At 35.0% G+C, this 21,484-nt stretch overlaps 2 protein-coding genes across 6 annotated transcripts in view; one reads left to right on the top strand and one right to left on the bottom strand.

Annotated features, from left to right (window-relative positions):
• LOC138715195 (phosphatase and actin regulator 2) overlaps positions 1–3,720 on the bottom strand; it is a 1,243,976-nt gene extending 1,240,256 nt beyond the window's left edge. Inside the window, exon 1 of the mRNA XM_069847817.1 lies at positions 3,566–3,720. Coding sequence (XP_069703918.1) covers positions 3,566–3,671 — 106 coding nt within the window. The 5' untranslated portion in view covers positions 3,672–3,720. The remainder of the gene's footprint in view (positions 1–3,565) is intronic.
• Positions 3,340–21,484, top strand: part of Tbc1d8-9 (TBC1 domain family member 8/9) — a 57,798-nt gene continuing 39,653 nt past the window's right edge. Inside the window, exons 1-7 of one of the 5 annotated variants that reach the window (XM_069847806.1) lie at positions 3,340–3,358; positions 4,233–4,290; positions 4,432–4,598; positions 5,691–5,864; positions 15,087–15,183; positions 17,018–17,204; positions 20,183–20,266. In XM_069847806.1, coding sequence (XP_069703907.1) covers positions 4,247–4,290; positions 4,432–4,598; positions 5,691–5,864; positions 15,087–15,183; positions 17,018–17,204; positions 20,183–20,266 — 753 coding nt within the window. In that variant the 5' untranslated portion in view covers positions 3,340–3,358; positions 4,233–4,246. Of the gene's footprint in view, positions 3,359–3,995; positions 4,124–4,143; positions 4,156–4,232; positions 4,291–4,431; positions 4,599–5,690; positions 5,865–15,086; positions 15,184–17,017; positions 17,205–20,182; positions 20,267–21,484 lie in introns of those variants that run through there. The other 4 variants (XM_069847805.1, XM_069847804.1, XM_069847807.1 and 1 more) reach the window with 4 other exon arrangements.

Genomic DNA, 21,484 nt, shown 5'->3' with positions numbered 1-21,484 from the left:
GTAAAATACGTGTTCCATATAATCCCATATTTTCAACTTCGTGATCACTGCATGTTGGCATATTAGGAAATAAATTAAATTAGAGCGTTAGAGTGGATATTCACGAGGGAAATTTTGTGTTACAGCTAGATGAAGTGCATCACGATCTCAGATTCATAATAGCAAAGCCCGTCCTGAAGCCGATAATCAACATCAATTCTGTTATGAATCAATGTAACAGTCAGTGGTGAGAATGAATAAAAAGTTTGACTGTACTTGTTGTACAGTTAGGCACCGACTTTTCTTTAATATACTTATATGCAGGATTTAAGATGTAAATGTGCTCAATTTTTATAAAATTGAAATTTTCTTTCTCCATACATTTCTATCCCAGTCACCATAATAGAGATGACTGGAGTAATGAGTGATCTTAGAAAAAGTTGGCAAGTAGGAAGAATAACGTATTTTGCCTCCAACAGTCAGAAAGAAGATAAAGTAATCTCGATGAAAACATGAAATATTGATGGAGCAGATTTTAAGGAAGCTGTGTCATCTTTCTACAGTCCTTACATTGATTATTTGGATCAATGAACCACTCACTTCCAGGAGACTAGGAAACTACAGTGGACTTTCCTTCAAAAACAACCTTAGTGTTGTAATCTATACAAACACTTTTAGAATATATTTCATCTACAAGACCCGACCTATAGTGAGTAATAAATGAACTGTTTCATGAGTTCTCTTGTCTTAAGTCATTTGTTCCCGAAGAAAAAGTTCAAGAACGAATTAAAAACACACACACACACACACACACATTGACGAAAAATGGAAGGGGATTTTGGACACCTGAAAAGTACAGCAGTGACAAAAAAAAAAAAAAAAAAACAGACCGACGGAATAATCAAAGTCCCCGAAATGAGCCACTGTGCATGCCACGCCCGCATTCACAAGATAGCGAGTAATCTATTGAAATTGTTGTAGTTTCGACTGCTCTCGGTCCACACCTGTGGAGTAACGGTTAGCGAGTCTGGCCGCGAAACCAGGTGGCCCGGGTTCGATTCCCGGTCGGGGCAAGTTACCTAGTTGAGGTTTTTTCCGGGGTTTTCCCTCAACCCAATATAAGCAAATGCTGGGTAACTTTCGGTGTTGGATCCCGGACTCATCTCACCGGCATTATCACCTTCATCTCATTCAGACGCTAAATAACCGAAGATGTTGATAAAGCGTCGTAAAATAACCTACTAAAAAAAAAGACTGCTGACGTAGCCCATTTCGAAAGCCATTAGAAAATAAGCCGGTAAAATTCATGTTGAGGGAATAATAAATTAATTAAGTAGTAAAATATCGCTGCAATCGAAAAGCATTGGGAATAAATTTGAATAAGCAACAAAAAAAAAACAAAAAATGTTTCCTTCTCAGGCAGGATTCGAACCACGAAAGTCTTAGTTATCAGTCTATCGTGCTCTGGAGAGAACAAGGCTTTGAAATCAGTTACAAGGGTCGGTCCGGTTTTTTTGCTACTACTGTACATCTTGCGGTACAGCTTAAGCGATAACGACTGTTAGATTGAAGTGTGAGGTACCTACTGAGCATGTGTAACACTGATGAGGTATGTGATTATTCGTAATTTGTCGTATAGGAGTTCCTGTTCCTACTTCAGACGTCAACCTGCACTCGAAATATGCTGCTAGATGTGTAACGTAAATACACATGCAAACTGGTTGAATCCTTCGCCAGATTCCAATGCACAAGGTGCTTTTCAATCATAAACAAATTATGATCCAAATGAAAAAGAAAATCGTCTACATGTAGAGACTCTCAAAGGTCTAACGATTTAAAGTAAAATTCTGAGTAGAATTGCCCAGAATTCTTTTATTATCTTAGTGGGAATGTTGACATTTTGAATAAAATTCATTCTGTACAGAAATACAAAAAAAAAAAAAAAAAAAGTCTGACTGGCACATTTGGAAGTAACGTTCTTAGCCCATTGATTAAAATTTTTGGTTAAAATTAAAATCGAAATGTAAACACTTTTTCGCTATCCTTCAGTGAACGATGGTAGTATTTTTGCAAAAGAATATTTTTCCTGTACCAAAACTACAATCCAAATAGAATAAAACTTAGTATTTTATCGTAGACCAAAATAATAAAAAAGTTGTACTATATTTTCCCTCGGGATATGTGCTAAAAGGGTTTAAACAGATATTTAATACACAGCGATTTTGATTAAGAATTCTGTTTACTATATGAGTAAATTTCATTCAAAATTTGTGTATCAAGTGAATTGTTTTCTGAAGTGGTTCTTTATTACAGCTGAGGGATGGAAATGATATTTATATTTTCATGCTTAATGCCAAAATTATCAATTCCATATCGTACTCTATTGAAAAACGAAAGAACAAAAGGTATTATTTCTTACAACACTTTATCTTATCCAGTGTAATCTGTAGAACACTTATCTGAAAACACAAACAAGAAAAAACATTTCTGACCTGTAACAGCGGTACAGGCCGTCTCAGTACCGTAGCTGGAAACAAATTTTAGGGAGTACTGTTGAAACCTCCTTGATCAGACTAGACTCTGTATGGACTCCTACTGCACTTCTTTTTTACTTCTTCGTCATGCAGATCTTCCAGATCGCAGCCACAATTGCATACAAGGCAAGAAATTAAACAATGACGCTCCTCCTGAAGTATCAGACCATGGTTTTCGATAAAAGCAAGTGGACAAGCGTTTAAGCAAAGAATGTGAGATACCAGCCGCTACTTTTATGCCAGATATCAAAATCAAAATGTTTTTCAAATAGCTAACATCCTCCATTTCAAAGTACACTAAAGATTATTTGAAAATAATTAATATATTTTCGAGTCGGTTAAACGAGCGTTGAGCGGATTCCGCCGATTTTGGAATGACACCGACGCACTTAGGTTAGTTTAGGCTTTTATTATCCCGTCAAGATGAAGGTGAAAGCGATTGAGTGTGGTTTTTTGTTTTCTATGTTGGCAGTTCAAGTACGTCGGTGTCTATATATATTTTTTTCTGGTATGGTAACAACGAGTTTTTATTTTAGACGGTACGGCGTACAGGCCCGTACCGGCTCAACTACAGCACTGGGCAGTCTACTGTGATCTTCAAATTCAAGTGTCATCTGAAATTGAACAGCGCGCCACCGAAACTTTGCATATATGACGTACAATGAACCTAGTTCGTCCAACAGAAACTTCTATTTCACCATGCAAACACACGTGTACGCTACCTGTTGTATGCTTGACGAACTATTATAAAATCGTGTGGGATAGGCCTACAAAACTTTGAAAACTTTAGTCAGTTCCAAACACGAGAGTTATGAGCTACTACAGACATTTCTAAACAAATACAGGTATTATACTAACAGAAAATATACATTTTAACAAATTTAAATGCTAATTACTGGATATTTAAGCTATATAAAGCCTATTGCGACCTAAATTATAACTTGCATGACATCAATGTGCCACCACAACTCGCTCCCAAATTTCATCTTTGAATTGCCGCCTGTGTTACCCTATAATTGTATACAACACATAAAGTGATAATATTGACTTACCTTTTCCTTCCTTTATTTCATCAGATGAAGTTACGGGATCGGAATTACTTTTATGATGTTGAAAAGTTGTCACACTGACCACTAATGTCTCACTCGTTTCAGCCATTTTTAGTTTGTACGGAAACTTCCTAATTTGGAACAAAACTTTGCTCGGAGTTAAAACGAAAGAACACGAGTGTTGGATGATTATACTAAAAATAATATAGCATGTGCCACCTACCATGTGATTATCGCACTATACTGAGAAATTAGATGAAAAATATGCCATCTACCGAGAGAAAAGTTAAATGTTTGCTATATCAATGTTGCCAAATATACCAACAAACTAATATGACTAACATATAAATAATAGATATAGGAATGTATGGTACTTTCTGGAGCACTTCAATAGTAGTTACCGTCTAATTACAATGGCGGTTACTCCTTGCTGTGTATATTTGTGCTCAATTGTTTAAATGTGTAAGTTAAATTCAAAACTGTGAAGTTTGCAACTCTACATTAATGTTTTTGCTTGTATCGACAATTTCGATATACTGTACTGTATTATCGAGTTTTATGGTTAGTAGGAGGTGTCGGTATTACTTCGTTGTGTATGTGACAGATTATAAATATTAACACGCATATAGACGATGATTACCTACTAGTGTTGACTTTTGTGTCTTTTTAGCGTTCCTGTTGAAAATGTGGGTGAAACCTCAAGAGGTGCTACTAGCAAATGCATTATGGTATGCATGTAATGCCTTTGTTTACATTCCTTTAGAATTCGAGTGACATGTCAGCTGATTGTCAGTAATAATAGAACCTTGTTTTGGATTTGTGATCTTAATTTGTTATTTCGCCGTGATTTCTTCATTTTCATTTTGCAGGGTCACGGAACAGGCCAATCTTTACTTTGTACTTCAGAGACGTAAAGGTCATGGAAAAGCAAAGGGTTTATCATCCATTCTTGTTGGTACTTTGGATAGTGTATTTGATACGAAACCCCCACCGTTTAGAATCTTGCACCAGACACCTACATCAGAAGTTTATTACTGTAAGTTGATTGTCTCAGTTCAACTTTTTAGCCCAGTTACTTTTTAGATGCATGTTCTGTAGGCCTACAGTCATTGTCACCATGTAGTTTGAATTTACACAATGCTAATGCTAATGTTTTTACTTCCTTCAGTTACCCTAGACATAGAATAACGTTCTTTTATGTTGTGTTCATTTTACCTATTACAAAGAATCGTATTATTCATTCCGTGTAAGATTACATTGTAGGTTAATATGCAGAAGTTTCTTTCTCTTCACAGAACGATCTGTGCACACGTTATTCCATCCAATTCCTTAACTGCTAAAGAGAATGGAAAAGACATAGAGGGATAAAAAGTGATAGAGTTAAGCAACACAAAATCCGAATAGGACCATGTCATTGTGAAATGTAAATAACTAAAACTATAATAATTGGCACTAGAATTTAATTGAACACTTTGTATTATACAGGGCATTAAAGGAAACTATTTACTTCATAATCCTAGGCTTTCCTTATTAAATGACCTCAATTTGCATGCAGAAAAAATATATTCCCGTTAATTGAATTGGCAATTTAGTTGAACAATCTGAACTTAGTATTTGTAACTATAATTTGCTTATCTGTTTGTATTGAGTTAGAGAAGTTAGTCATTGTGTGGTATATAGATAATACCCTCAATATTTATTGAGTAAACATTTATTGCTGAAGTCTTTGAGCATAGTCCATTTTCATTTTGCACTTCATTGCATTATATGCGTATTTTGCTTGACAGCTTTTGTTTCACAATAGAAATAAAACAGACAGATCCCAATTATAATGGAAAAAGTTTTGTATTTCCCACGTAAAACATTAGCTAGGCCTATGAAGTTTGAGACAACAAACTTCATTGTACACATTAAGTACTAATAGTACAACTTATTTATTATCATAGGCTTTTCAGATCTGTAACAGAATTTATCATAACATATGTAATTATTTAGGCAAAATAATGGAACTCCTGGGATTTCATGTAGAATTAGCCTTATCTATCACATAAGATTATGTTCTGAAGAAGGCTGTGGCTTATTTACTTAGTTGACAGTAATAGTTATATAATTTTTTTCTCATTTATAGTGATTGCTTGTTCTTTAACATACACTGAGATAGAGAAAGACTGGGAATGGCTGCAGAGAAATGTGTCCGATACTTTGAATTCTTTCGACAATGAGGAAGATGTGACTGAGTTTGTATGTTGCAAGATTCAGTCGGTCATTGCCAATACTGTACCTGATAACCAAGGGGTTGATGGTAAGTTGCTTAAGTTTAATGGATACCATACACCATTAGTTTTACTCTTTTGATTGCATAACTTACTTTTATTTTATGTACGTTAATGTTTCCAGTGTTTTCTTCCAATACACCGTGTTCCGCTTATAAGTATAATAAAAGAAATAGTTATAATTTCATAACAATGCATGCAAATGGGTTAAGATTGGTACCATTGTAAAGAGGAAATTGGGAAGTTTTAATCCATTGTTGTTACTTATTTTTAGAAGACTCACGCATGCGCAGATCATTAAATAAGAGAATTCGTATCGTATCTTTAGTCAGTCAGCATGTGGACGCCACAGCAGAAAGCCTTTTGTGTGCTGTCATTAGCAGAACATAGATCCATAATTCGTGTACAGCGCTTGTTTCGCCGTCAGTACAATCTTAGACCGAGGGAAGCTGTACCGACGTACGTCTCAATAATGAAATGGGATAGGCAGCTCAGAGAAACAGGAAGTTTGTTGTCTAATGCAGGTAAACATTCAAAGCGTAAAGTGTCTGACGAAAATGTCGAACGCATTCGCGAGGCATTTCAGAGAAGCCCGCGGAAATCCATTCGACAGGCTAGTGTGCAGTTGAACATCCCACCAACAACAGTGCATACAGTGCTCCATAAAAGATTGCGTTTGCGAGCGTACAAGCTGCAACTTCATCAGATGATTACGCCGAATGATAAACTGGAACGAAAACGCTTTGCAGAAACAATGTTGGATAAAGTGGACGATGACGACACATTTCTAACTCGAGTCTGTTTCTCAGATGAGGCAACCTTCCACGTCAGTGGAAAAGTAAACCGACACAATTGTCGCATCTGGGGGTCGGAAAATCCAAGTGTCGTAATTGAACACCAACGGGATTCCCCTAAATGGAATGTTTGGTGTGGGATCATGCGTGACAGAATCATTGGTCCCTATTTCTTTGCTGAAAAGACAGTCACTGCAAACACGTACCTGGATATGTTGCAACTGTATGCTGTGCCACAACTCCCAGATGGAGCAATTTTCCAGCAAGATGGGGCTCCACCACACTTTGCCAACATGGTTCGCACATTCTTAGACGAACAATTCCCTGCAAGATGGATCGGAAGAGGATCACCGTACATCACATGGCCTGCCAGATCACCAGATCTAACACCACCTGATTTTTTCCTGTGGGGGTTTGTTAAGGACCAGGTCTACAGGACGCCAGTACGTGATTTGGCAGACTTACAAGAAAGAATTTATGCTGCTGTCAACAATGTTACACCACAGATGCTTCATAACACTTGGGTCGAGGTTGAATACCGGTTGGATATTTCCCGTGCCACCAATGGAAGCCATGTTGAGGTTTATGGAACATAAGGTAACAAAAATTCCCAGTTTTCATTCTTTGTAGCAGTTGTTTTCAACTATATACTTGTATTAATTCAGAAGTTATAGCTATTTCTTTTGTTATACTTATAAGCGGAACACGGTGTATTTTAACTATACGTTTTCGCAGATTTTGCTAAAGTGTACCAATTTTGTCGAAGATTTCCACATATATCAGAAAAAAAATATGGTACACTCAGCATTGATTTTAAAAATTGAGCTTTGGTGTATACGTTCATCCTGCTTATCCATGTTGTTTTTGAGCAGATTAAAACAATACAATTAAATAAAATTAAATGCTATAACTTAAAATAAAGTACTTAAAGGATAAATTGAACGAAATGAATTTAAAACGTACTATTACTTACAAAATAGGTTCACCCGAGAACACACTGTTATAAATCAGAGTCATAGGTACAATACTTTTCTGAAGAATGAATATAGTTGTTTTCCAATGGCCACTTTTGGGATCATTTAACCCATTTTGCTTCACACAGTCCTCACTGAAAAATGATTCACAATAAGCATAAAATTTACTATAGGCCTATATGCAACTCATTTTTTCATCAGTCCACATTGAGTGCATGAGAGAGAACAATCTTTCAACATTTTCATTTATTATCTGAGAGTATATTGGCTAGTTCAGTCTTCTTGGCTGATGTTATGCCACCAGCATTCCATTGTAAGATGTTTAGTTGATTCTGTACCATTAAAGTAGTCCCCACCCGGAGATCCGATTGGGGGACTATTTTACCTCCGGATAATTTTACCTTAATGGTACTCATTTCATATTGGAGCGGTTAAATGGCAAGTTGTGTGCTCTCTGTAGATTGAAAACTCAAAAAAGTTTTATATCCATTGTTCAAGAATTAAAACAGAAAATCAGTATCCCGAATTTAAAAGAAAACTTACAAATTAAACCAAACCCTTTAACTCTATTAAATATAGAATATAATCTAAATTTAACAGAAGAAATACTGAAACAATTGGCTTTAGAGACAATTAATATTAGATACCCTCCACAAAACTGGCTTCATTTATACACCGACGGATCCTTGATCTCCAGGTAACAAGGTGCCGGTGCAGGTGTTACGTGCTGTCTCTTCTCACTTTATAGATCACTTGGATATGGAACAACAAGTTTTGATGGTGAAATCATTGCAATAAATGAATGTCTCAGGAATCTTCTATGCCACATCAATAAATTTAGGAATGCAGTTATATTGTCAGACTCCAAAGCAGCTATTCTATCAATAGTCTCTAAACACACACCTTCATCTCAAACAGCAGAAATAACTAAAATGCTCTCTCAATTAATATCACTCAATAAAAGAATTGTATTCCAATGGATACCATCCCATTGTGGAAACCTGGGAAACGAGAATGTGGATGCTTTAGCAAAGAAGGGCAGCACTGCTATTTACAGACCTGTTACTAAATCTACGTATTACTCTGTGAAGAGATGTATTAAATCTACATACTTAGACTTCAACAAACAAAATTTGATAACACAATCCCAAGGGAAAAAATGGAACTCTCTGCATCAAAATCCACAGTTAATTCCCGATTTACCACGAAAATCGTCTGTAGCTGCATTTAGATTGGCAACAGGCCATGATTGTTTGACTAAACACCTGCATAGAATTGGAATATATCAGTCCCCTAACTGCCCATTGTGCAACTCAAACCAAGAAATGGATTCGGAACACCTCAAAATCTGTGCTTCATTGGCTGGTCACGATAATATCTTTGAAAAATATTGGAGTGCAAGAGGTCAAGTGACTTTATTGTCAAACGCCTGGCATTAGAAAACAACAACATTTTCATTTATGCCAGGATAGGGCCTACACATAATGAATGCTGTCACTTTTTTAAATTTAGAAGCTTTCCTTCAACACTTTCAAACAGATTCACCCAGACTTCATCAAAATGTTTTGATTTAATAATTTCCTCCAATTCATTACCGGTCTCTTGTTTGAGATTAGAACATTTTTCACTTATTATGACCTCATCAAGCAAGTGAGATTCAACAATGTTTGATTTGGTAGCAGTTTGTTTCATAATATGAACTGTTAGAAGAACATTATACACATTCAGTATTACCATAGTCTAGTATATACAGTCACGAAGCTCAATACATAGTAAATATGCATCCATAGATAGTTGCTAACCACAGGATCGCTACTATCGCCTCATTACAATGCGAAATAGTACCTGCACAGTCTATTGTGCCAATGTAGTGAATTCCAATGTCACCAACACTGATATTTATAACATAATATTTAGCAGTTGATATTCCCAATTTTATTTTCTCAGTCACTCATTTTTTAATATAGGATAACTTAACTTTCTTCCAAGGACAAGAAATGGCTCTGTTAGTGCCTCTTGAGCTTGGGCTTTTCCTTGTTCTTCTATGAAATTAGTTTCCTTCAGGAAATCGCAATTAGCAAACTTAGATGCTCCGCCCACGACTCCTTCCACTTTTCCCCTACTAGCTCACCAGACACTCTACGTGATAGGCGAGTGTTGTGTCGAATGCACATTTCATGTGGGTGGGGATAACTTCCCCTACTGGCGTTCACTATATTGCGATTTATCCTTTCCTTCATCTTCAGCAGTTTTTATATTCTTTTATATTCTCTTCATAGAGATTTAAATTTACCTCGGAGATGTCTATCTATGCTCTGTGCAAAAGTCTCAGCATTAAACCATGGTTTGGCTGTTCTTTGCCTCTGGGAGATGAGTGATGATTATATATAATTTTCTATTCTTTTTAGAGCAGTATCTAGTTGGCCCTTATTAAGAAGGGTTGAAGCTTCGTCATTTGCTTGCTTTCTGGTTTCTGTTGTGTTCCCTCTAGTTTTCTTAGACTGTAGGGAACTTTACTGCTTTTTTTGTTGATGTCTGCTTCATTAGTGTAATGGTTGTTTCTACCGGAGATGTTTTCATGGAACAGTGGCTGGTGTGAAGGAGAGTACTTGTTATATGAGTCTTATGAAAATGAAATCTTGTAGTGTCAGGCTACTTTATCACGCAGGATGAAAACATTAGTCACTTAGCCAATCACATGGCTCATAACATCTCTCCCAGTCCAATGACAGCACTTTGGAATAATGACACTGCCAGTCCCTCTCAATGAATTGAATATAAATGACAGCCAATTTTGAAGCGAACGAGATATAATACTAACACCAGTAATGGCAACTTACTGGCTATAATTACCAAGTTTAAGAGTTCACATTCCTTAAAACATCACTACCAGTGTAGAACAATCTAAATTGGGACAAATCATAACATGTTGGCAAAATTCAAGACGAATTAGCATTCCGAAATGCCTTCAGAAAAATCCAGGACAGATGGTCTAAATTCGGGACTGTCCAGGAAAGATCGGGACAGATGGTCACCTTAATTTATTATGGTATTGAGTATTTTCTTATCAGTTTAGGCTAATTGCTCTAAACTTCCCTTATTAAAGGTTGCCACAAAGACAAAGTGTTATAAATACATTTAGTGAATATAAAATGCAGGAATGATGCACATAAAATATATCAAGTTTAGTAAAAGGTTAATAGATCTTTATTTAATATCAAAAACAAAATTGCGATGATCTCAAAGTTGATTTCAATAATTTTTTCTAAATTTGTTTCCTGCATAAGATGAAATTGCAATTTTTATTTATTCAAGACGTGATTTGAAGAACATTGAAAGTAGACAGTTAATAAAATAGATTTAAAGTGAAAGCATATTTTTTTCTGTGATTAAGAGACTGTTTTGACTTTGACAAACTTGTCTCTAAGGTCCTTTACCATGTCAGCGAACTTAATGTTTAGGATAATATAAAGCAAAAAGATAGCACTTAACACTAAGACCTTGAAGAACTTGTTTCCTGAGATAAACACAACAAACATTCTTATCTTCTGTGAATGACACGAAAAAATAGCTTTTTATTGCATTACTGCTGCTTGTAGTTTATGTTGATGTCTTCCACTTCTATGCAGTTCTTATAATATTTTATAAGACATGATCATGTTTATGTTTTTTAAGTGTAGGGTATGTTACTATAAAACAAGTTCTAGTGCACACTTAAGGTACGGTCACACGTCACTACTTTTGCAGCGCTGCAGTACAAAAAACTGCGCAACTCTTGTACTGCAATGGTGCAACCCGAAAAGTAGTGGCTGCCAAACCTGCTGCCCGCTACTTTTCCATGCTGCGCGCAGCTTAAAAGTAGCGGCGTGTGAACAGGGTTCTCAGGGTTGCAGCCGCAGCATCTTTAATATCGGTATTGTTGAAACTTTTGCTGCGGTTGCAACCAGTGTTACCACCCAAATGTGCCAATGATACTTTTATTGCTTGGATATATTTTAATGTTAAATGTGATGAAAATAAATTATTTGTAACAGTTATTAAATACACAACACAGTCTGAGCATAATTGCTGACGATATAATTCATTTTTTAAATTTTCCGTAGTGTAGTTCCAAACAGGAGGGTTGCCAACATTGATTACTTGAATATACTGTTGGTTATCATTTAAGTATATAGGCGTTTTTAAAAGCTTTATAGTAAAAATAATGTCAATTTCTGAATACTAGATACGACAGAAAAGTAAATAATAGATAAGGAAGCTTTCGCATGAGTTTCTTAATAATGCGAACATAACCTCATAATGTATATTGAGAAGTCATCACGGAGATGGAAACCAGCAGCATGACTACAGCTGCAAAAGTAGCGCCTTGTGTGTGAACAGACTCACAACCTCCAGTTGCAACTTTTGCAGCACTCGGGTTGCACAGCACGAAAAGTAGCGTGCAGCGCGCTACTTTTGTCTTACGTGTGAACACGACACGCAACTTTTGCAGCTGCAGTACAAAAGTTGTGCTGCAAAAGTAGCGATGTGTGACCCTACCTTTACACCTCCCATTATCAAGTAGTGACATATTCGAATTCAGTGTTGCTATTCAGTCATTACCACACCAGTATGATTAATAATTATACAGATTCATTGTAGTTTATAGGCTAAGAGCTTTCATTATTTTAAAAAGTTCTAACTTCACTCTTGTCCTTTGCTGTGCCTTAACAGCTAGGATTTTCAAGCTATGCATTTAGGGACCGATGTTCAATTTCTTGTAGAAAAGTGAAGATTTATAATTTATTTCTTGGAATCTGGCTGTATCCTTTTTCTTATGTTTGCCCTGCCCTTACGTAGTGCATTATTACATCTTCGTATTAACCGCATTACTAAGGACTCCCACTAATGAATGTTTAGTGTCACATAGAAATTCTAAGAAACACATTCAACCATAAATAATCTTAATTATTTGTAGTAGCAGTAATAATAATAATAATAATAATAATAATAATAATAATAAACAGCCATGGTGATTCAGTGCTAGCATGCTAAGCTTGTGAGTCAGGATGCCGTGTTCAAATCCAGGTTGATCCACCCTGAATTTATAACTTGTGTTGCGCAAGGGAATGGTCCAGAGGTTTCCAGCTCTGTGAAATTCCAACAATTCTCCAACATTATCATCATTTATTACGAGTGCAATGTAGACCCATTGCCTGTCGTGCACTCTGGATAGTCTCTGAAGAACTAACTGCCATAGCACAAAAAATAATATTAATCATAATCATCACATCATCATCATCATAATAGTGAACAATACATTTTGGACACTACTCACTTCATTCACAAGGTGCATCATGATCTTAAATGTAATCCAAAGAATGTAGATCATTCTCTATCACTCTTATTTCTCTACCTTAGAGTTGTCAATCATCTTCTTTTCTGTTAAAATTTTAATTTGAATATAAGATAAATAATTTATTAACTTAAATAATATAAATATTTTAAGAAGAAATAAGTATTGTTAATCTTCATCAAAATATTATTTGAGGACTAGAAAAATATATTTCAGTAAATAATTTTATCGTGAAAAGATAATGTGAAAATAATAATAATAATAATAATAATAATAATAATAATAACAATTCTTGTATTCTTCACCTGACATAATTAGGAACATTAAATCTAGATGTTTGAGATGGGCAGGGCATGTAGCACATATGGGCGAATCCAGAAATGCATATAGAATGTTAGTTGGGAGGCCAGAGGGAAAAAGACCTTTGGGGAGGCCGAGAGTAGATGGGAAGATAATATTAAAATGGATTTGAGGGAGGTGGGATATGATGATAGAGACTGGATTAATCTTGCTCAGGATAGGGACCAATGGCGGGCTTATGAGAGGGCGGCAATGAACCTCCGGGTTCCTTAAAAGCCAGTAAGTAAGTAAGTAATAATAATAATAATAATAATAATAGTGATAATTGCAGAATATTTAATTGAATGAGTAAAGCATCGGCTTTCCACACTGAACGAGCAGGTTTGAATTTTGTCAAACTTGGCATTGTATGAAATAATACTCATAGATGATGACATTACAGAATTTTTGGTGCCTTAGACTATTGATTGCAGGATGTAATGTAAGAAAAATAATAGTATGTGAGGAAAAGTTTTAAGTTTAAGCCTTCTGATATGTATTGTGTCAAATGTTTTCAACACTTACAGCAACGAGAAGAGGACATGGAGATGGAGCACCTGGCTAATTGTGAAACTCTTAGGACATTTGTGGACCTTCCATCAAAATATTGGGAAGCAAGAAGGATGATGACTTCATTGTTAAATCCAGAGCATTAGATACACACACACACACACACACACACACACTTACAGCAACAAGCTCCATGCTTAGGTTTTCCAACTTTTTTTTGAAAACTAAGGATTCGACAAAATTTCATATAGATAATGGACAAATTATTCAGTTCAGTTACTGTAAACAACTTCATTCTACACTTTGGTGGTTTATGATTAAATTAAGAATATTTTGAGACAAATTTTGCCTTGTGTGATACTTTTTCATAATTTTTAACAAATTGTAAAAGTTCCCTGCATGAGTAGTTGAAATTGACTGAAACTTGCAGTTCTGATTTGATTAGTTGTGTCGTGCTCTTGTTTTAAACATCTGTCCACTCATTGTTCATGAGAGAAAACACTCCCTCTGTATCAATATTACTACCTGGTATATTTAAACAAAACTCAACCAGTTTTCCAAATTTTTAACATAATATTGTTTCATTTTAAACTGGTAAGCACTAAAACTCATTTCAGGAAGCATTATCTTTCACGAAGACTGTACATTTTAATGCATCTTTGGAACAACAAAATTCACCATATAAATCACCTTCATTCACAGCAAAATTATATGTCTAAAATAAAGATTTTTACATTATGCAAAAATAAGAATGCAAAATGATCGAAGAAAAGAAAATACAGAAGTTGGGAGACTGTTAAAATTAGGACCAAATATGGGAGATCCTGGGAAATACAGGAGGTTTGGTAACTCTGTCTATCCATGCCACCTGTTTTACATACTATCCGAATAACTCATAATTGAACGTGTTCATATTCACTTTCATATTTATCCAGTAATTAACATTACAAAATGCAATAGACTTCACCAAATAGAGTTTAACATACATTTTATAACACATGTTATAATAAAAAGTGTTATATAATGACACTAACATAATAAATAATAAAACTCACGTCTGAAAGACTAAGTCAGCTTATTATAATCCAGAAATTCTTTACAAAAGTACATGCATTGCTTACGTAACATTTTTCGTAATAAATCTTGTTATATAACGTTAAGCATTTAATCCTGTATACATAAATTTGAAAGTCTCTATCAAGAACATTGCTAATCCCATAGAGAATCATTACTGCACAGGGTACCAGAAATTTAGTAAATTAAAATTGTGTTTAATAATACATTCTTTCTTTTATTCAGATGAAGATACACAGTCATTTAAGACAGTGTCATTCAAGTTTCATCGCGTTTTCAACATGTCGCCAGAAGAGAAACTCGTCAACTATTACTCTTGCAGGTAATTCTTTTATTGTATAGTAATAATGGACTATAGATATTCTTACAAAGGAACTGTTAATGAGCTCATTTTGAAACGTCCCTCAAAGCATTATTCGAATTGAAGAGTGGTGGTAAAAGCTGGGGAATTTCCCCCTTCCTGATTTTTAATTTACCCCAAATTCTGCATTCCTGTGCTCTTTCCCAACAGGGAAAAGGAAATTCTTCCTGAAATATTGTAAGCCTTCTGCTGTTATTGTTTTAATGTGAATTAGAATGAATTACCAGGGTACCAAAAACATGTAACATTGTCTCTGGTGCCACAGTAATTAAAAGAGAGGTTAAACATCATCATCATCATCATTAGTACAGACTGATTATTTAGTCCTGACAGCTCAGCAACGCAAAAGAGGGGAAGTAATAGGAGTAGTGGGGAGAGCTCTGGAGTAGAGATAGGAGCGAGCCGTGAGTAAAGAAATGCAGTGCAGTTTAACTGTACTGGAAACACACCGCTCTACCACATGCATGACATCCGATCACTTTGGATGCAAGTGACTGACTAACCTGAACACCCTTTGGCGTAACTTAATGGACTCGCCTGACCCAGGCGCACATTGTCGGCAACTGCCAGGACTAAATAATCGAACTGTAGTAGCAGCAGCAGCAGTTTCCGCCTCCCTCTACATTTTCATCAGTTCAAATACTGCTTCAGACTGCGCATAGCATATTATTTGTTTAGTCAACTGTCCGAAGACAGGTTTGAACCTCATAAGTGACATCAATAATACATCACTCATGAGGCAACTAAGTCAGGAGATGATGGGGTAGGGTGGCTAGTTCCTTTCCCGCTCCATTGCTTACATTGCTGACTAGTTACATATTACACTAATCAGACTTCTGAGCACAGCAGATAAATACAAAAAATTAGCTACCCATACTGCTGTGAGTTGCCGAATTTGAAAACTTGAATGAAAGATTATTGAAAAATTGGACAGTCCCCAACTTTAAATAGATAGTGCGTACTCAACTGACAAAGTGCATGGAGTGCACACTCTTATTTCGCTCGTCACATGGCAGAGTAGGAATTCACGGAAGATGGCAACTCAACTACTTCCAGTACATACCATTCTTTCTTGATGCAGTGTTCCTCAAGTAAATGTTTACACTCTTATAATTAGTATTGGCAGCTATTTTATATATATATATTTCTGTATCTACTGTGGAACTCTGTATGCTCCGACATTAGATCATTAACAGTTCCTTTGTTAATATTACAAGCTTTATAAATACTTTTTCCTTTTTATCCTAAGTCTCTTATTTAAATTGCATATTTCACTGTAAAGTATTGACTTTGTCATCTGATATAAATAGAAATGAGTGATTCTGAAGTGGTGTGCAATATTAATTGTGTTACATATTAATGAAAACGAAGATAATATATCTTACAACAGTTATTAACTTAGGAACAAACTAAAACAGCAGATATCAACGGTAGAAGGGATCTCCCTATTAGTCTAATGCTTGCTGTGTTTGTCAGTACGCCAAAATTCCCGGATTCGTGAGCAATAAAAATAAAAGCATGACTTTTTTTAGAAGAGAAGTAAGGCCAGGAGGATCCATCTTGATTTTGAGATTTATAATAATTAAAGAGATTATCGGCTAGCTTTTCTTTGGGTATTTGAGTTTCTCCTGCACAAACTTCATTACTGTTATATTTACTTTCATCACCTTTGAATAGTGTCATTAGTTGAGAATACAGAATAGAGAATTACAGTTACATCTGAAATTAGGCACCTTATGTTTCTGATATTGTTTAATTTTTAGATGTTTTCATTGAATATTGATATCTGTTCCAGCTACTGGAAAGGACGAGTACCACGTCAAGGTTGGCTCTATTTGTCAGTAAATCATTTATGTTTTTATGCATACATTCTCGGTCGAGAAACAAAGCTGGTAATTCGCTGGACTGACATAACTGAGTTGGATAAGACAAGTAGCCTGCTTTTCCCAGATTCCATACGTATAGCAACAAGGGAGAAAGAGGTATGCATTGCCTGAGTTACGATTGTTGACTTAATATAATACATTTTACATTTATTTTACATTTTTATACTATTATAATATGTTGTTGTTGTTTGTTTTCTAATGCCAGGTGTTTGACAATAAAGTCATTTGACCTCTTGCACTCCAATATTTTTCAAAGATATTATCATGACTAGCCACTAAAGCACAGATTTTGAGATATATAGGTCTACTCATATCATCGTTTTTATTGGAATATTATGGAATAGATAAAGCTGTTACAATTCTATGCTTTTTTATATTTTACTTCGTAATTAAAAATTAAAAAAAAACGCACATCGAATAATCAAACATTGCTTAATTATTTTGAAATATTATTTTTGAAATTAAATAATTTTATCTGGTAAATTGAAACTCAGAAACACATAAGAGAGTTAGAATGCAGTAAACCAGTGGTTCCCAACCTTTTTTGACTAACAATACACTTTACTGAATGCCCACAATATTGCGACACATTTGTTTTATTAATAATAATAATAATAATAATAATAATAATAATAATAATAATAATATCAACAATCAGTGCTTTTCTTCTTTAGAAAAACGTGGTGGAACTCTGTGCAGAATATTTTATAGCAGATGGGGAGATGATTACTGTTCACTGCACAGAAATTTTGTCGTTTTTAACCTACTTTCGTCGAACTAAGACTTTGAAGGTCTCAGCGGAATTCAAAGAAAAATTATATTAAAAACATAGTTATTCACACATATTTCGGTTCCATGATGAAAAATGGAACAAAAAGGTGCCATAATGCCATTCCAGCGTGTTCCGCCAGAAAAAAAAAGCACTGATAACAACTTCTATGACATCCAGTGTTGTGGATAGGTCGATGTTAACACGCAATCTTAAAAAAAAAAAAAACTTGAGTGGCATTAGAAAAATGAAAGGTATGTGTCAAAAATCCCAACCTATCTACGTTAGATGCCCTATAAGATATTTTTATTATCGTTTTTGAAAACACGCCTATTTAAATTAATATGAAGTTTGCACTTGGTGGGTTGCACAGAGTTTCTATATACGTGGCCTTATGCTTGGCAGGTCAACACGTATATCATCTTTAAAATGCAGCAGTCTGTTCCTTTCACTATTTTCATGGTGGAAAATACTGATTCACACAAGTATATTGTTGAAAACGGCAGTTCTAAATGTATTTTTTAGTTTATTTGGCACCATCGACTGATCTGACAAAACATTTCCGTATATAAGACACTCGGGATTTTTTTTTTTTTTTTACTCGTATATCCATGTCCATGCCATGTAAAACCATATTATTGCAAGTATTCTTCACTACACATTACGAAACGCAGTACGTTTTTGTAAACCCTGAAGGGGATTTTCGCTCATATTATTTGAATTAGCACTGCTGTCATCTAACCCAGAACTTGATTCAGATTGTCTTTTTCGACTTAAAAATTTATCCCTCATAAAATCTAAATAAAGCACTTTTGAGAAAATATTCGCACTATCACCCACTCACACGTATATACTGAAACTGACCAATATGTTCTGACGATTCTAAACTGTTTATTACTAAGTGGGAAGAGTAAACAAATTACTAAGATTGTTGCAGGTGTTGACTTTCATTCGAATTGTCGCCAGGCAGAAAAATTAAACTGAACATAAAGTCTGTCTCAAAATAAAATGTACCATATCAAAGACTTCGTTGTAAATAAAAATGCGTTGTAAAGAGACTTTCTGGATGGCATGAAATTTATTTTTCAATTCCAAAATTTCGCGACACACTGGTTGGGAACCACTGCACTAAGCCAAACATTCTTTCGTAAAAAATTAATATTTATTTATTAAAAAATTATTATTCCATTTTTGCCAGTAATGTGTGCGTCTTTGACTCAGTTTTCCATCCAGGCAGGTCATCCCCGGCCAGTTGTGATGGAATTTTTAGTGGACAAAGCTGATATTACAGAATATTTTTTATGGGGTGCTCCCGTTTCCCTCTTCCATTTCACCAGTGCTTTCCACCTCCCTCTGATTTCATTTATCATCTGCAATATTTAAAAATAGGCTAGGTGAAGTCTTGGGGGTAGTATGTGTTTCCGATGATATAGGAAGAGCTTGGGGCTCCAGGCTCTGAAGCTTATCAGGTACTCATCTGGGGATGGAACCTGGCTCTATTAGGGCTGCAGCAGGATGACCCACCTGTTGCATCATATTCACGAAGTCACCTAGGCCGCCTGTGTACAATAAACCCCTGTAATCCTAAGTGCATGGGTCTGTCCCAGGTCAGACCTCAAGCAAGCGAAACCAAGAATGTGTACTGTTTTACAAAAAGTGCCTGTCAAACTCAATTACTGTGATTAAATATCTTGTTTTGCGTAAAATTTTCACTGTAATCTGCAGTATTAATTATTACGATATCTTCCATCTGTGTCATCTCTGGTAATAGACAGTATTACAATCTCATCATAAAAATGTTGAAACTATATTGAAATATATTGTAGAACTTATTGGATATCATAAATCTTCTTTCCATTTGTGGATAATTTAACCTCTGAGTCAGTCACCTGTGTAGAGAATGTTGTGTCACTTGAGTTACTAAATTCAAGACTTCATTGTATGTATCACTAGATTCTCTATGAAGTTCTTAAATTGACAGTAAATGATCCTTTCAGAGGATGTAGGTGATCAGGAAACATTTTGTCTAAGTAATATACAGAGTGTGTTAGATTTGATACCAAGTAAAGTTAATATGAGTAATTTTCAGGATCTCATGTACTATATTTACAAACACAGAAGAAAGGGTATATCCCTATAAACCAAGGAAAAATTTTGCTTACATAATTTGTGACTGTTTGAATCCTCTTTCACTATTTATCTTGATATATTAGGTATATTTGTTTTTTGTAACCTCCTTACTTCTAACCTGAAGTTGGAGAACTATATTCCCTTGAAACATTTACTTTTTTCTATCACATTGCAGTGCAAATACCCAAGAGATTTGCACTACAGCATTGAACCATGTAATGGTGGTCATATGCTGGGACATTTTCACAACAAGGTGGAGGTATGACTCTTTCTAATAAAATTAGATCTAAGCTTTTTAAGTATTCTTGAATTTTTCTAGGATGCTTTTGAGACCAGTTTATTTTGTGATGTTTGCATTTTCTCACTTTATCTTGTTAAATTGTAATCATACTGCAGTTCGTTTGACATTACATTTTATGGTACAGTAATTACTTGAATTGTTCAAGGAGCAACAAATCGTACCACCAATCTAATAGAAAATATCACAAAGAAGATTACAGACAACTGAAATGAAATAATTAGTCGTAGAAACAACAAACACAAAATATCCTAAACTAGATAAACTACATACATTTACAAATGGTTAGTATTTTACCGAGAGTATGTAAAAATATAGAGTGAATTTTTCAGCCATTATTTGGACTTGACAGTACACACTGTGATGCTGGGATAATAGCCAGAAGTCTCGTTATCACTGACGAACAGAATCACTTGTCTCTCTTAAACATTGAATGAGGATCTGCAATTCCCAGAAGAAATCAAGAAATTTAGAGGTACCAGCACACTACACATTACAGTTTATTCAAGTGGAATGTAGAATTAATGGAAATAAAAAAGTAGACAAACCACTTTAAGAAAAGTTGGATATAAGAGAGACACAAACCTCCTGCATTTTAAACATGAAATTATCAAACAACTAAAAGTATTATCACCAAACATTGAGTACTAGTAACTCTTCTGACACCAGAACTTTCAACAAAAGATACCACAGTATTTTTTTTAATTACAACAAGACGTAATATTGTTCAGCAGCTCATCTTATATAAAATATGGTAGAACCCTGCTTATTCAACTTTGATTAACTAATATATTGTACAGCATTAATATTCTTGTAGTGGAAAATTAAGAGCCTTCACTGGTAGACATGTATTAGGTGCTGAAAAAACATAGTAGCAAGATAATGTTGTAAAAATAACCCAAATCAAAGGAATACCTACAATTTAATTTGTTAATGTGTTGCCACATTTAGTTGCAATAAAACGTGTATATATCACAAATATTGTTTCTTGTACGAATTATAAATGTCAAGTAGGAATTTCAAAATACACGAACTATCCGAAAATACTCTTATCTGAAATCACTTTGCACATCATTGCTACCATTAAACGGGGATATAAGAGAAAAGTACCACAACTTGTAATTTTTAGAATTTCGAATAGTATCTTTTGTAGAAAGTATAATACTGTATGGCAGTGAT

Source organism: Periplaneta americana, chromosome 15 (assembly GCF_040183065.1).
Source record: "Periplaneta americana isolate PAMFEO1 chromosome 15, P.americana_PAMFEO1_priV1, whole genome shotgun sequence".
Lineage (NCBI taxonomy): Eukaryota > Metazoa > Arthropoda > Insecta > Blattodea > Blattidae > Periplaneta > Periplaneta americana.
Note: the sequence above shows the minus strand (reverse complement) of the source record. Positions and strands in the feature narration are given on the sequence as shown.